Source organism: Mobula birostris, chromosome 11 (assembly GCF_030028105.1).
Source record: "Mobula birostris isolate sMobBir1 chromosome 11, sMobBir1.hap1, whole genome shotgun sequence".
NCBI classification, from domain to species: Eukaryota; Metazoa; Chordata; class Chondrichthyes; order Myliobatiformes; family Myliobatidae; genus Mobula; species Mobula birostris.
The window spans coordinates 102,816,944-102,833,760 of NC_092380.1; the positions used below are offsets into that span (position 1 = coordinate 102,816,944).

Here is a 16,817-nt window from a genome sequence, read left to right on the forward strand (position 1 = left end):
CTCAGACAGTGGTGCATGTTTCAATAGGTACACTTACTGTTTCAATAGGTACATTTAATGTCAGAGAAATATATGCAATATACATCTTTAAGTTCTCTGTGGAAAGAGCTGCCAGCAGAAGTGGTGGATGCAGGTTTGGTTCCAACTTTTAAGAGAAATTTGGAGAAGTACGTGGACAGGGGAGGTATAGAGGGCAATGGTGCAGGTGCAGTTCGATGGAACTAGGCAGAATAATGGTTTGGCATGGACTAGATGAGAGAAAGGGTCTCTTTCTGTGCTGTAGTTAGTATGACTCTAATTCTGCTCAGATCCTCTTGCTGATGAAAGGAGAATTGCCTGCTCGCATTAACCCTATTTATTCCCCTCATTGAAAGAATAATAATGTCATTCAAAAGCTCTTGTACTCTTTGTGAAATAACAAGCTGTTGTTCCAACATCATGGATGAACTGATTATTTGGTTCCTTTTGAGGTCAACAGGACCATATGCTGCCTGCTGTATCATTGGTTTTCTATTCATCCATGACACACTTCTAACTCAATAAGGCTGTAGTATTTCTGTGGTGTTCATTTCAGTCTTCAGATTTTCACCAGAGAATATTATAATTTTGTTTTGTATTTCAAAAAATTAGCATGGAGTCTTCAGTCAAAGGATGTGGACATGAAAGCTAGAGCAGTATTTATGATCATCCCTAATTCCTCCGTTTAGCTCCGAGGATCTGGAGTTGCATGAGGGCAGATGATTTTAAAATATTATATTTTATTTTAGAGATACACCACAGTAAAAGGCCCTCCCTCCAATGAGTCTGTGCTGCCCAATTACACCTGTGAAAAATGAAACCACTAACCTTCATGTCATTGGTTTGTGGAAGGAAACAGGAGTATCTGGAGCCCCTGTAGTCATGGGGAGAACGTACAAACTCCTTGCAGACAATGGCGAATGGAACCTGGATTTCTGCTGCTGTAATAGCATTATGATAACTGCTACTGTGCCACATAAATGTAAACAAATGTGTTGTTGTTGTGACGTTGATGGTTTCTTGAATGGCCAGGGCATCTAAAGTTATAGGGGAATTGGGCTTGAGAGGGATAATAAATAAGCCATGATAAATGCTGCAGCAGACTCGATGGGCTGAATGACCTGATTCTACTCCTGTACCTTATGGAGAAGCACAGAGTTGCGTCGTGAATTGGATGCCAAAGCTAAAGCTTTGAGCTCCAGCACAAACAAGGTGGAGGTTACAACTCACACCTGTGTGATGCCATTTCTGGTGTCTTCAGTGTTTCTGGATTTTCGCAAAGCTGTAGAAAGCAGGTGAAACCACATTTAATGTTGGGATACCAGAATGAGACTTCAAGCATCACTGACTAGGAATGTACCTTCTGACCATTACCTATGCCATTCAAATCTCATTGCAGGCATTTCTCCCACTGATAGGCAACAAACTTTTGTCTTGTTCTGGGCTGGTGAACATTCTTTTTCCCCAGAAGCTCCTTTGCCTTTTCCTGGAGGAAGCAGTGGAGAGGAATAATAGAGCATCTCTGGGCAAGGCAGCTGATAAAAAAGATGAACCATACCACCTGAGGCATCTTGTCTCCTTCAGCGTGCTATTTTGATTCCCTTCCATTGCCAAGAACAATGACCTGTAGCAGTTGATCCCTGTGATGTTATCAATGCTTACGGTTAAACATGGACACTCTCAAACAAGTAAGGATTACAATTGACAAAATAGCCTGACTTATTATTCATTTGGTCCCTCACCACATTCCCATGAGTAGGTCCTCATCTAAACACAGAAAAACAACAATATATCATCTCGCTAAACAGACCGCTGAACGCATTTTTTGTTGTGTCATTCCCGGAATCTTTGGAAGCTATCAAAGAAAGTCTGAACCTACTCCACATGGAAGTCACCCAGGCAGGGTATTCTGCAGCACAGGGGAGAGGGAAAAGTACAAGGCCTCAGAAACCACTGTCCTCACAGAGGTAAGAGTACAAGGACAGCCAAGGGTGGCCTCGAAAATATTAGGCAAGCCTCACAGATTGGAACTGCGATCACCAGCCTATTACCTGCATTTCAGCATCTTGTCTCTCTTTTTCACTTGGCGGGCAGTCCACTGGAAAGGCACTGTTCCCACTTCTGCATTATTAGCACAAGCTCCATCATTTCAGCTGGAAAAGGTGATAAGCGGAAAGGGATGTACACTGTAGGACACTCGATTCGAGGCAGTGAGGGCAAAAATTTCTCTTCCCTCAAAGCAGGATGAAGATGAGGACTAGAGTAGTCTTGCTAGGAACATACAATATAGAACAGTATAGTACAGGCTCTTTGGCCCAAGATGTTATGCCGACCTTTTAACCTTCTACAGGATCATTGTAACCCTTCCCCCCCACAAAGCCCTCCATCTATTGTCCATCCATGTGCCTATTTGAGAGTCTCCTAAATGTTCCTAATTAATCTGCCTCTAGAATCATGCGCTTATCACTCTCTGTATTTTAAAAAAAAATACCTTTGACATTCCCCCAATACTTTCCTACAATCATCTTAAAATTATGCGCTCTCATATTAGCTATTACCACCTTAGAGAAAAGAGCACTGGCTGCCCACTCTCTCTATGTCTCTTATCTTGTACACCTCGTTCAAGTCATCTCTCATTCTCCTCTGCTCCAAAGAGAAGAGCCTTATTCCCTCATAAGACATGCTGTAGTCCAGGCAGCATCCTGGAAAATCTTCTCTGCAACCTCTCTAAAGCTTCTTCATCCTTCTTATAATGAGAAGACCAGTACTCAGCAAAATGCTCCAAGTGTGGTCTAACCTGCGTTTTACAGAGCTGCAGCCCTACCCTGTGGTTCTTGAACTCAGTCTGCTGACTAATGAAGGCTAGCACACCATACACCTTCTTAAGCACCCTATCTCCTTGTGCAGCAACCTTGAAGGATCTATAATGTGAACCCCATGATCGCTCTGTTCCTTCATACCGCGAAGGAAGGGGAAACTTGCCTCATACAAGCAGCTATGCTGAAGCTTCTGAGTCCTGCCAGGGAGCCTCGGCACAATGGCTTATGGTGCTGGGGAGCCTGCTTTCAGCCTACGCAGTATCTTATGCCAAACTGTTGACCAGGTGTGATGTCTGCGAATGCTGTTAACTAAATTGGCCCTATGATCTGTGATGTGGTTTAATAGCTAATTATATTTGGAGAATGGGGATTTGATAATGTGGTTAAGAAGGTGTATGACGCGTTGGCCTTAGTCGGAGTATTGAGCTCAACAGCTGTGAGGTAATTTTGCAGTTCTAAAAACCTCTGGTTGGAGTATTGTGTTAGGTTTTGATTGTCTGATTATAAGAACAGTAGAGAAGCTTCAGAGAGGGTGCAGTGGAGATTTACCAGGATTAGAGAGCATGTCTAATGAGAAAAGGTTGGGTGAGTTGGGCTTTTCTCTTCAGAGCAAAGGAGAATTAGAGGTGTATAAGGTTATAAGAGACATAGATAGCACTCTCCCCCCAGTTTGGCAATGCTAGTACCAGAGGACGTCCTTCAAGGTGAGTGGAGGAAAGCTTATGAGAGTTGTCAGAGGTAGGTTTTGGGCTGATACATTTGGAACATCTTTTAAAAAACCTACTTCTGGATTTTCTGTCTTTGACCAGTCCCGTAATCATAAAGTAAAGGATGTGACAAGATCTGTGAAATTGGAATCACTTTGGGGGCAATGGGAAGGAGAAGGGTCTGTAAATTAGTTAAGCAATTAGCTCCTCCTCACTTCTGTTAGGGCTCTGTATTGTAATGGTCCTCGGGGCACTTCCCTTTATAGCCTTGTGTAGCTTGGACAGGAAAGACAAAATATTGCAGTGGTGAGCCTGTGTTTCTCACACTGGAGCATGAATGAGCCTTCCAGAGCCATTCTAAATCTTACAAGACAAAGAGACACAAGGTATTTAAACTCATGTAAATCATCCATATTATTTACATATTTTAATGTAGGTTGTTGATAAAGGGAAATTATCCAGGTTCTCTGACCAGGAAATGTTCTGTAACATCATAAATCAGAAAACTAAGTTTACAGGAGCAATGAGAAAATTGTTTCCCAAATGCACACAATCCAGGTTTAATAAGGTCTTTTGTTATGATGATTGTTTGAACATTCGGTAATTTGAGACTGAAGGCCGCAACTGGTTTGGCTTGGTTCCAGTCCATTAAACTGTTTGTCCAGTGCGTACTTTCATTGCTTTCTGGTTCCCAAACGGTTTCCTTAATCAGTTCATTTTTTACAGTTTGTTAATATCTGTGCTGTAAAGGTCACAAATTTACATTTTTATATATTCCAGAAAATGACTGATACAATATCAAATTTCCCCATTCTCCCATTCCCAGACATCCCACCTCTCCCGGAAGTTCTGGGAGTCTCCCGCATATTAATAGTGGCTCCCTGATGCCCGCAAATTATATACGATGTCCCGGAAACCAATTTTTTTGAGAGCGAGAGAGTGCGCGAGAGTAACTACGAGAGAGAGAGAGAGACACTAAGAGAGAGAGCGCGAGCGACCACGAGAGAGAGCGAGAGTGCGCCATGACAGAGTGTTCCAAAAAAAGAAAATATAAAATGTACTTCACCCAGACTACCCTAAAGTGTACCCCTGCCTAATAGGGGTCAAAATAATGACAGTATTGCTCGTTGCACTGTTTGCAACAGTGACTTTTCTATTGCCCATGGTGGGTTAAAACTGTAAAAGACTTGTTGAGGTGAGTTTATCAGGTGTCATTGGTTCATTAGCGTAGCTAACGTTAGTTAAACCAGCTGGCTAGCTGCTAAGGAGCTACTCTATTGCAGACATCCCACCTCTCCCGGAAGTCTTCCGCAAATTAATGGTGCTACCTCCCTGAAATGAGTTTTTGCAGAGTGGGATGTCTACATTCTGCAGCCCAGCAAAGGTCACTCTCCTTCCAGTATTTTAGATGCAATCATTTAGAACATAGAACAGTACAGTACAGGAATAGAATCAAAATCAAAATCAGGTTTAATATCACTGGCATATGTCATGAAATTTGTTTTGTTGTTTTTATTACCAATATATGGTAATAGAAACTATAAATTACAATAAGTAGATATATTAAACTAAATACATAAATTTAAAAGAGAGGGAAAAAGTACTGATGTGTTCATTCAGGTGTTGTGCCAAACCAATTAAATTAGTAATAAAATAGCCAACTAAATAAATTCCTTATTTACACAATGTCCATTTCTTCCATTTTCCTCACATTCATGTGCCTATATAAACATCACTTAAAAATCCCTGATGTATCAGCCTCTACCACCACCCCAGGCAGTGCATTCCAGGCACCCACCACTGTGTGAAGATCTTGCCCCTCACATCCCCTTTGAACTTGCCCTCTCTTACCTTAAATGTGTGCCCTCTGGTATTAGATTTTCAACCCTGGAAAATGGGCACTGTCTGTCTTCTCTATCTATGTGCCTCTCATAATCAGGTAAACCTCTATTAGATACCCCTTGGCCTCCGCTGCTCCAAGTCTGTCCAGTTTCTTATAGCACATGCCCTCTAATCCAGACAGTGAACCTACCTGAGGGGCAGGGTTCATTTTCATAATTCTCTCGGAAGCTTTATCTGCTTGCTAACAAAGACATTCTGAGCCACAGGTCATACCTCTGAACTTTAGGTTTATTCCTGGTGAGACATCGAGCTAAAGTTTTGCTTTATGTATTGGTTTGTCACTTATTGGAGAGAATAATCCTCCTCTTTATGGACTCTGTTTCACTCAAGCAGACAATGTAATCACAGACCCCACCCACCCCAGACATTCTCTCCTCTCCCCTCTCCCAGAAGATACAAAAGTCTGAAAGCGTGTGCCACCAGGCTCAAGGGCAGCTTCTTAGCCACTATTATCAGTCTCTTGAATGGACCTCTGTACAGTATTACCTCATTATAATTTTATACTTTGTTTACTTGCATTTCACTAAATATTAACATCAAAGTGGAAAATCATTACTGTGTCATTCTGCTGGCAGCAGGGTTCAGCTTAACTTTGACCAACCAGACAAATCAGTGTAGTGCTAACTTGGTTTCCTTTGTTAAAATACAATTCTGGTAGATCATCCAAAAATATTAGTTGTTGGCCGAAAACCAGAAGTTAACATTTTGGACAAAAAGAACTGAACTGAATATGTCTGGACTAATCAGATGATTTGTGGTTTGGTGTTTTATGTTTTGTGTTTTTCACTCTTTTTTTTGGGAATTGAATTGAATTGACTTTATTACTTACATCATTCATATGCATGAGGAGTAAAAATTTTTATGTTACGTCTCCATCAAAATGTGCAATGTGGAATTTATAGTAATTTATAATAAATAGTACGTACAACAGGACAGTCAATATAACATAGAAATACAGTTGTGTCAGCATGAATTAATCAGTCTGATGGCCTGGTGGAAGAAGCTGTCCCGGAGCCTGTTGTTCCTGGCTATTATGCTGCGGTACCGGTTCCCGGATGGTAGCAGCTGGAACCGTTTGTGGTTGGGCTGACTTGGGTCCCCAATGATCCTTCAAGATCATTGTACAATTTGTTCTTATTTTGTGCATTGGGAGTTGAAGATTTTCTTTAAACAGGTTCCATGGTTTATCTTTCTTTTGTTTTGTGGCTGTTGATGGGAATACGAATCTCAGAGTTGAATACTGAATACATACTTCAATAATAAATGTACTTTGAATCTTAGAATCTGCTTCATTAGTAACCTCAGGATACAAAATCTAGTCCTGCCATATCTATTTTGCATGTGACTACAGTATGGTTGATCTGTAATGTATTGTGGACTGGCCAAGGGATGGGCATAGAGTCATAGATTAATACAGCACAGAAACAGGCCCTTCAGCACAATTCATCCATGCCAAACAAAACACCCACCTAACCTAGTCCCGTTCACCTGTGTTTGAACAATAACCCTGCAAACCTTTTCCACCATTTGCTTGTCCAAATGTCCTTCAACCACCTCAACTACCTCTCCTGGCAGATGAATCCATATATGGATTACTCATTGCATAAAGAAATTTCCCTTCACATCCTCTCCAAATCTTTCCACTCCCAACCCAAACCCATGCTGTTTAGCCTTTGATTCCCCCTCCCCCACCATGGGAAAAAAGACTGTGGATTTGTCCCAATTATGATTTCCCACCCCCCCCCCCATGATTTTACATCTTCCTACAATGATATCCCTCAATCCATCACGCTCCAGGGAATCACACTACCAGGACCCACACCACCAGATTTAGAAACAGTTATTACCCCTCAACCATCAGGCTCTTGAATCAGAGTGGTAACTTTACCTACCCCAACACTGAGCCGATTCCACAACCACACAACCAATGGGCTCTCTTTCAAGGACTCTACAACTCATGTTCTCGATGTTTATCATTATAATTTTGTTTTTTTTTTCATTTTTGTATTTGCAGAAATTGTTCTCTTTTACACACTGGGGGCAGTTTGTCGGTCTTTGGCAGAGTGTAGTTTTTCATTGATTCTATTGTATTTCTTTGTTTTTACTGTGAACACCTGCAAGAAAAGGGGATAACTTCACTCAACTTCACATGCTCCATCATTGAAATGTTCCCACAGCCAATGGATTCACTTTCAAGGACTCTTCACCTCATGTTCTCGATATTTATTTATTTATTTATTTGTTTATTAGTTGATGTTTTACAATGCTGGGACCACTGCGTTTTACGATGCATGTCAATGATTTGAACTATAGGGTTAATGGATTTGTGGCTAAATTTGCCAATGATACAAAGATAGGTGGGGGAGCAGGTATTGTTGAGTAAACGGAGAGCCTGCAGAGGGACTTGGATAGTTTAGGGGAATGGGCAAAGAAGTAGCAAATGAAATAGAATGTTGCACAGTGTATGGTCATGCACTTTGATGGAAGAAATAAATGGGCAGACTATTATTTAGATGGGGAGAGTATTCAAAATGCAGAGATGCAAAGGGATTTGGGAGTTTTTGCACAGGATACCCTAAAGGTTAACCTCCAGGTTGAGTCGGTGGTGAAGAAGGCAAATGCAATGTTGGCATTCATTTCTAGAGGTGTTGAATATAAGAGCAGGGATGTGATGTTGAGGCTCTATAAGGCACTCATGAGACCACACTTGGAGTATTGTGTGCAGTTCTGGGCTCCTTATTTTAGAAAGAATATACTGACATTGGAGAGGGTTCAGAGAAGATTCACGAGAATGATTCCAGGAATGAAAAGGTTACTGTATGAGGAACGTCTGGCAGCTCTTGGGCTGTATTCCTTGAAGTTCAGGAGGGGTAATTTCATAGAAACATTCTGAATGTTAAAAGGCCTGAGCAGATTAGATATGGCAAAGTTATTTTCCATGGTAGGGGAGTCTAGGACAAGAGGGCACAACTTCACCATTGAAGGACATCCATTTGGAACAGAGATGCAGAGAAATACTTTAGTCAGAGGCTGGTAAATCTGTGGAATTTGTTGCCACAGGCGGCTGTGGAGGCCAAGACATTGGGTGTATTTAAGGCAGAGATAGATGGGTTCTTGATTACCCAGGGCATCAAAGGGTATGGGGAGAAGGCAGGGGAGTGGGGATGACTGGAAGAATTGGATCAGCCCATGATTGAGTGGCAGAGCAGACTTGATGGATCGAATTGCCTACTTCTGTTCCTATATCTTATGGTCTTATTATTATTATTATTATTATTACATTATTCCTTTCTTTTTGTATTTGCACAGTTTGTTATCTTTTCCACACTGGTTGAATGCAATCTTTCATTAATTCTATTATGATTATTATTCCATTATGCCCCCAAGAAAATGAATCTCAGGATAGTATATGGTGACATTTATGTACTTTGATAATAAATTTAATTTGAACTTTGAATAAATCAGAAGTCTACCCAACCTCTCCCTATAACTCAGGCCCTCAAGTCCTGGCAACATTCTCGTAAATCTTCTTTGCGCTCTTTCCAGCTTAAGTGACACTCACGACTAATCTCACATGAAGTGATGTATTACTTCCACTATGACAGCTAGGTATGGTTGGCACAACTAGCCTGTTCTAGCTGCAGTTCAAGTGTGTTTGTAAACTAACTATGTGTGCTCTGTTTCAGAAAACTGAAGAAGCTGATTCGATACATAAAGGCAAAAAGAGAGGCCAAATTGGAGGCAGAAAGCAACTGCAAGGTCCCTCGCCAGTATGAATCAGACTATAACCTCGAGCCATTTTCTGGACTGACTCCAGAGTACATGGAAATGAGTAAGAATATTTCTTTAAAATCTTTTGCTTGATCCTATCCTATGTCTGCATCAGCACAGGTAGGAAGAACATTTCCCTCCATGTGAGTAACCATTGTTGATCTTGTGTTGATTTCGTTCAGTAACATTTACACTGAACTCTTTGCTACTCAATATTGCCATTTCTATAGTATCTTTGGCATCGCACAGACATTCAAATGGGGATTTTACGGAGCAGTCACTGAACAAAAGTTGATGAGGCAGAAGGTGAGAAAGTGACAGATGGCAGAAGTGGGTTTTAAGGAACAACTTACAGAAGAAGGCAGTAAATATTAGATCACCCTCTTATTTTCTTAGATTAAACTATAGGAACTAAAAATTCTCTCAGTTGGCCTGACTTGATGATTGAGATCCAGAAGCCAATTAATTGTAAACACGACGGTCCTTGGACTGGAAGCTTAATCAGACCTTTTGAAACCTGATTGCTGAAATCCATCCATAGGCTTGGTAGATGGGTGAAAAGAATCAAAAACACTTTATTGCCAGTATGTGAAACATACCAGAATAGATTTTGGTTTGGTGCCAAGTATAATACATGGGATAGTACCATGACAGACAACACAATAGTGACCAACAACTTATAAGAGTACTGAAAATTGACAATTAGCAGAGCAGTCACATGTGTAAATGTCAATAATCAAACTTAAATAAATGTGTACATATGAACAGGCTCAATAATTATCAGCAGAACAAGGACAGCAGGGAAGGCTATTTCATGGATGTTGTGCAGGAACAGTTGGAGTATCACACCTGAGAGAGTTTTGTTGAGAAACTGGATAGCTACAGGAAAGAAGCTTCAGAGATGATATGTAGTCCTGGTAGTGATGGATTTGTAGCGTCTCCCTGATGGCAAGAATGGAGACAATATAGCAACAAATCAATGGGCATAAGATGTGTGGCTTTTTCATGCTGCAGACAGGAAGAGACCTAGGGCCATGGTTGGAGAAGAACTTGGAAAACTCTTTGTTTAAAAACCTACCTCTGATAACACTCCTCTACTTTCTTCCAATCATGTTAAAAGTATGCCCCTTTTATTAGCCATTTCCACCCTGGGGAAAAGTCTCTGGATTACACACAAAATGCTGGGGAACTCAGCAGGCCAGGCAGCATCTATGGAGAAGTAAACAGTCGATGTTTAGGGCCGAAACTGTTCTTCAGGACACTCTTCCATGGATGCTGCCTGGCCTGCTGAGCTCCTCCAGCATTTTGTATGTACTGCTTTGATTTCCAGCGTCAGCAGATTTTCTCTTGCTTGTGAAAAGTCTATGGATGTCCGTCTATGCCTCTCATCATCTTGTTCACCTTTATTAAGTCACCTCTTACCTTCCTTCACTCCTAACAGGAAAGTCGTAGCTCACTCGACTTGTCCTCATAAGATGTGCTCTCTAACTCAGGCAGCAGGCTGGTACATCTCCTCTGCACTGTCTCTAAAGCTTCCACATTCTTCTTATAATGACCAGAACGGAACACAATACGCTGAAGGACTATCTCAGAATAAATGCGAAGTACCACCGTCCTGTATACACTTCCTTGAGTGAAAAGGTGATTTAAGATAGAAAGAATTATCCGTCTATGAGAAAATTAGGGCAGTTATTATGACTGTCTCTCGCCCCTTTTCTTAATCTGCATCTGAAACGTTTGAAACCCGCTTCCCCATCACACCTGTTATATTCAGAGCTCACATCTTTGTATCTTAAAGTAGAGCCTTCTTTGTATCTTAAACTAGAATGTTCTTTGTATCTATTTCATTTATATTTATAATGCACATAGCTAGTCATGACCTCAGAAGATTTGTTTGCAACTGCGAGGATGAAAGAAATTCAGCACATTGTATCTGTACTGGCTAATTGAAATCGATATCCAGTTAGCCGCAATCCCTGTACCATTTAAGGTAATTTTATTTCGAGGATCCATCCGACTTCCTTTTGAAAGTTATTGTTAAATTTCCTGTGCCATTACTTCTAGCAGGACATCCCTCATCCCTTGCTGAGATCCCTGCCAATTTACTATAAGGTCATGACCTCTGACCCTGCACTTTTAGCCCCCTCTACTGTCCCTCCAATTAGAGATTACTGTTTCCTCTATACAAGTCCATGAGTTAGTGCTTCCATCATACACCGGGGTACTCCCTTCAGTTAACTGATGAGGTAACTGTAGCTTTTGACCAGGAACAGATGTTGTCAGGTGGTGCCCAACCTTCAAAGAGTGTTTCAACCCTTGACCACCACACTCTCCAGACAGCACGTCAGCAGTCACTGCCCATCTGCTCCTAATTTCCAGCTCAACTCCTCTCACGTGCTCCACATCCAGCAAGAAGCTCTTTCTGCTTCCTCTCCCACCCTGCGAGTTGCTTAGTTCTTGCTCTTTTCATCAAGGCCCAGTGCAGACAGTAACCTCCATGCCGATCTTGCCAGGAACCCTCCACAACCGATCTCCACAGGGAATAGCCACGTCTGCCATCTTTTGTCCCTGCTCTCCTGGACTAAGGACTGGTACTTCAGGGCCTTCCTCTCATGAGCCTGCTTGCATCCTTTCTCCCATCGTGCTGTGAGCTCCACCAGGATGATTTTCCTATCTTTGTTGGACCACAGTACAATGTCTGGTCGAAGTGTAGTTTGCACTACCTCTGTGAACTGCAGCTTCCTCCCCACATCAACCGTCTTCTCCCAGAATTTGGGAATTTGCAGCAAATTGGATTTAGACCTCTTTGATATGACTGGTGTGGCCCTCTCCTTGACTTCCCTATTTGCCTTTGCCAGCTGGTCTCTTTTTACACCTCTGCCGCCCCAGTTAGTCAGCAAGGGACAGTAGGACCTTGTTGTGGTGCCATCTATGCCCTCCTGGTGTTAAAGCTGTTTTGCATCCTGACAGTACATGTGTCAGTGAACCCCATTGGCCACAAAGCTTGCAGTTAGGGTCCCCTCTCAGTCCCCAAGTGTGCAGCTGTGCTGGTGTAGGGAAAGTGTCATACATGGACCACAGGAGGAAAGAAATGCGGAAGGGCCGTAGTCTCCAAAGCTCTTCCCAAGTGATTTTGCACTTGGGAAGATCCCATTTTGTTCAGGCGTCTGGTGACCCCAACTCTACTGCCTTCGATACCCGCCTTTCATCCTCGCGGTTCCGTACCTCTGCATGGACCATGTCATGCCTATCCCTTGCACTTGCACTTCCCCGTCATTGGAAGTATGCAGAGCCAAGGCCTTGCCGTCCCAGGCATGGGTTGCTAATGATGTCTTACAATTGTAGGGAGCTCACTGCCTGGTCTATGGCCAAGTTGGCAGCCCACTTTCGACCCAATCTTGTTATGACTCCTGCTTAGTTTATTAGCTTGTCATTGGAGCCCCTCAGTGTTAACACAACTCTACACTATGCCACCTTGAACTCCTTCACTACCAATGACAAAGGAAGCTATAGCTAGCCTGATCTTATGTAGAGCCCCACTGATGAAAAACTTGAGGGGGTCCCCAGCCATCTCTACAGGTGGTTGTTGACTTCCCTCTCAATGCCTTCTCCAGTGATCATAGGGAACTCGTACACCGTGAAAAGCCAGGGCAGCCTTGGTAGAAGACCTTGTTGGTAAAGCAATGTCTTAAAATTACCAGTGTCTGGTTTTATCGATCTTCTTCGGCCACTCTTCAGTCTGCTTTATAGTGTCGGTGATGTTGGCGCTGTTCGTCATTGCTGCATTAAACCACATTCCAAGACACTTTACTGGATTGTCCTCTATGAGTGGAATGACTTCTCCCTGTACTTGAAGACTGAACTTGCTTGTAACCTTGCCCTTTTTGATCACCATGCATCAGGCCTCGGAGGTCATCCTAGCACAGGTCTTTACGTTGTCCAGAGTTTCCGATACCCAATTTGCTTGGACATGGGTTACTGTGGTTACTGTGTCATCCATGAACACCCATATTGCAGGTTGTCGGATCCTGGGCTCCAACACTGGGCCTTGGGTTACGTCTGCTGCTTCTGATACAAGGGGGTTCATACCCATGACAAACAAGGTGGAGATGAACTGTATTCCCCAAATTATTTGATCTGTACATATCCATGTTGATGGAACAAGGCAGATTAATAGTTCAGTATGGACTAGATGGGCAAAAATGACCTGTTTCCGTGCTGTAGTATTCTCTGACTATTGATTTTTTTATACTTTCTTTGAAACTTGAATTGCAAATGTTTGTTTTTTTTTTCTGTTATTCCATATTGTGAACTATTTTAGTGCTAATCCCAGCTTCCTAGAACCTTGCTCCTGACCCCCCCAGATGCTAACCCAGAGACCAGACATGGGAAAGAGATTCTTGACCTCATCTCCCTGACCTGATACACTTCACCAAGTAGCTGAACTTGTAACTGCCAAATCACTCAGTAAACGCAGAAAAACAAAGGGGTTGAATAAAAAGTCATCGTCCTTATTGTGAGGACTAAGCCTTTGCCAAAACATATTAAGTGATCATTAGTGGACTGTGTGTAATTCAGCATTTACTTTGAAATTGTATCTTCCCCCATGAGAATAAATGGGGACAGAGTATGTTCTTGATCATATTAAAAGGGCAAGATGGATACGTGCAGATTGAATGGTTGTTCATTGGTACATATGTAACTCATCAGAACCATTTACTCTTAAAACCATTGTCGTGCTGTCATTACAGCAGGCTCCCAAATGTAGCGAAGTAGTCTGTTATTCTATACGGCTGGTGGATTTACTGAACAACTTTTTAAGGAGAGTTCTGAGAAGCAGACGTTGACACCCACTCTTTCTAACATTAGATTATTACTGTGAGTGTGACAGCACTCTCAGCATGTGTACAGTCTCTTGCTAGTTTATTAAAACCACATCCTTGGTAAATCACTTGGGAGGGAAGAAAGTCTTTCTCAAAACAAGCAGGACCATGTGAAATTCCCAACCAGTGACCTATCACTGAAGCCGTCTAATTCTTTCAGTGCGAGAGAAGAATAATGCTGATTATCTCTAGGAATTGCTGTGCATGGAGTTTCTTTGCCAAGGCTCTGAGGTCAGGAAATATCTCCTTCATCCTCACTACCTCTCCTTAAGGTGCTCCTTAAACCTGGTGTCTGCGATCGTACAGCTTCGCTGTCATTCTTTTTCCATTATCCCCATGATTCACCTTGTGACCTTCTACACTCAGTGGCCACTGACTGTGTGTTCATGGTCTTCTGCTGCTGGTGTAGCCCACCCACTTCGGGGTTCAACTGTTGTAGAGTGTGGTTACTTGAGTTACTATCAGCTTGAGTCTAGCCATTCTCCTCTGATCTCTCTCATTAACCAGATTTTTTTCCCACAAAACTACTGCTCACTAGATGCTTTTTTGTTTTTTGCACCATTCTCTGTAAACTCTAGAGACATTTTTGTGTGAAAATCCCAGGAGATCAGCGGCCTCTGAGACACTCAAACCATCCCATCTGGCACCAACAATCATTCCACAGTGAAAGTCACTTGGATTACATTTCTTCTGCATTCTGACGTTTGGTCTGAATAGCAACTGAACCTTTGACCATGTCCTCATGCTTTTATGCATTGAGTTACTGCCATATGATTGGCTGATTAGATATTTGATTTAGCAAGCGGGTGTACCTAATAAAGTGGCCACTGTGTGCATTTACTCACATCAAATGTAGTTCAATTATCCTGCACATAGCAGTCTGGGCATGTGAGCTGTGCCTTTGTTTCTCTCTTCCTTTTCCCATACACATTGACATTTTTCACATCACTGTCTGCAATTAGAGGGTCCTGATAAATCAATACTGCTTTCCATGGATATTACTCATCTTAACGTGTACTTACTGCCTATGACACCACTGGCATTTAGGGCAGTAATAAAGATCCTCCATCTCTGGCCATGTTCAGGACTTATTTCATCGTGCCAGTTTCACTACTGTCAGTCATGCAAGTCCCGGTGGGGACTCAGGGATACTGTCACACTCAGACGTAAAAGGATTCGTCATTGCTGTTTCCATAACCATTTTGTTCCACTAGTCAGGGTTGATGGCCCTGAGCTGAACACCAGAACCTGGAGGATGGGTGGACTATGCTTAGTCTGTCCTCTACCCTTTGACCTGTTTAGCATGGGTGACCCTACCAAGAGCCAAAACAGAAAGCCCTGACTCCAGCCAACATAGCAGTCTGGGTCATTGAGGCATGCAAGCTTCCAAACACAAGGGCAAGGTTGTGGTCCTTTTGGAGAATTTTCCCTTGTGCCCTCATATCTTTGAAACCCCTACCTTGGGAATAAGACTATCTATTCTATGTCTACCTCTTCTAAGAACACCAGAAATAGGAGCAGGAGTAGGCCATTTGGTCCATCGAGCCTGCCCCGCCATTTAATAAGATCATGGCTGATCTGGCCATGGGCTCATCTCCACCCAACTGCCTTTTCTCATTAACTCTTAATACCCCTAATCTCATCTCCACTCTAAATCTACTCCCCCAAATCTTGAGGCTATGTCCCATAGTTCTAGTCTTACCTACCAGTGGAAACAACCTTCCTGCCTCTTATCTATCCCTTTAATAATTTTATACGTTTCTATAAGATCTCCTCTCATTCTTCTGAATTCCAGTGAGTACAGTCCCAGGTGGCTCAATCTCTCCTCATAGTCCAACTCCCTCATCTCTGGAATCAACCTAGTGAACCTCCTCTGACCTCTAAAGTCAGTATATCCTTCCTCAAGTAAAGAGACCAAAACTGCACACAGTACTCCAGGTGCGGCCTCACCAGTACCCTGTGCAGTTGCAGCATAACCTCCCTGCTCTTAAATTCAATCCGTCTAGCAATGAAAGCCAACATTCCATTTGCTTTCTTGATAGCCTGCTGCACCTGCAAACCAACTTTTTGTGACTCATGCACAAGCACTCCCAAGTCCCTCTGTACAGTAGCATGCTGCAAATTTTACCATTTAAATAATAATCTGTTCTTTCATTTTTCCTTCCAAGGTGGATGACCTCACATTTACTGACATTGTACTCCATCTGCCAGACCCTTGCCCACTCACTTAAGCTACCTATATCTCTCATAACCTTTATATTCATCTATCAAGTCTCCCCTTGGCTTCCTTTGCTCCAGGAAAAACAAACCTAGCCTATCAAAGAATAAATGATCAATGTTTTGGGCCAAGACCCTTCAGTAGCCCAAAACGTCGATTGTTTATTCCTTTCCATAGATGCCACCTGACCTGCTGAGTTCCTCCAGCATTTTGTGTGTGTTACCCTGGATTCCTAGCATCTGTTGAAACTCTAGTATTTACGATTTTCAGCCTATCCAGTCTCTCCCCATAACTTTCAGATCCAGGCAACATTCGGGGTGAATCTCCCCTGCACTTTCTCCATCAAAATCACATCCATTTTGTTGAGCACCCCCATCTCCATGTTCAGCTCCTACTCTGGGATTTTGACATTTCAGCAAGCTAATGTTTTCTCTGTGGGCCTAACTAGTTCCAGATCATATTGGTGAATTCAAGATTCCATGATGCTATCAGGAGAAAT

General features: G+C 42.4%; 1 protein-coding gene across 1 annotated transcript in view; it reads left to right on the forward strand.

The window, feature by feature from the left end:
• ano1a (anoctamin 1, calcium activated chloride channel a) overlaps positions 1-16,817 on the forward strand; it is a 297,185-nt gene that overhangs the window by 239,084 nt on the left and 41,284 nt on the right. Inside the window, exon 23 of the mRNA XM_072272773.1 lies at positions 9,133-9,278. Within this exon, the coding sequence (XP_072128874.1) occupies positions 9,133-9,278 (146 nt within the window). The remainder of the gene's footprint in view (positions 1-9,132; positions 9,279-16,817) is intronic.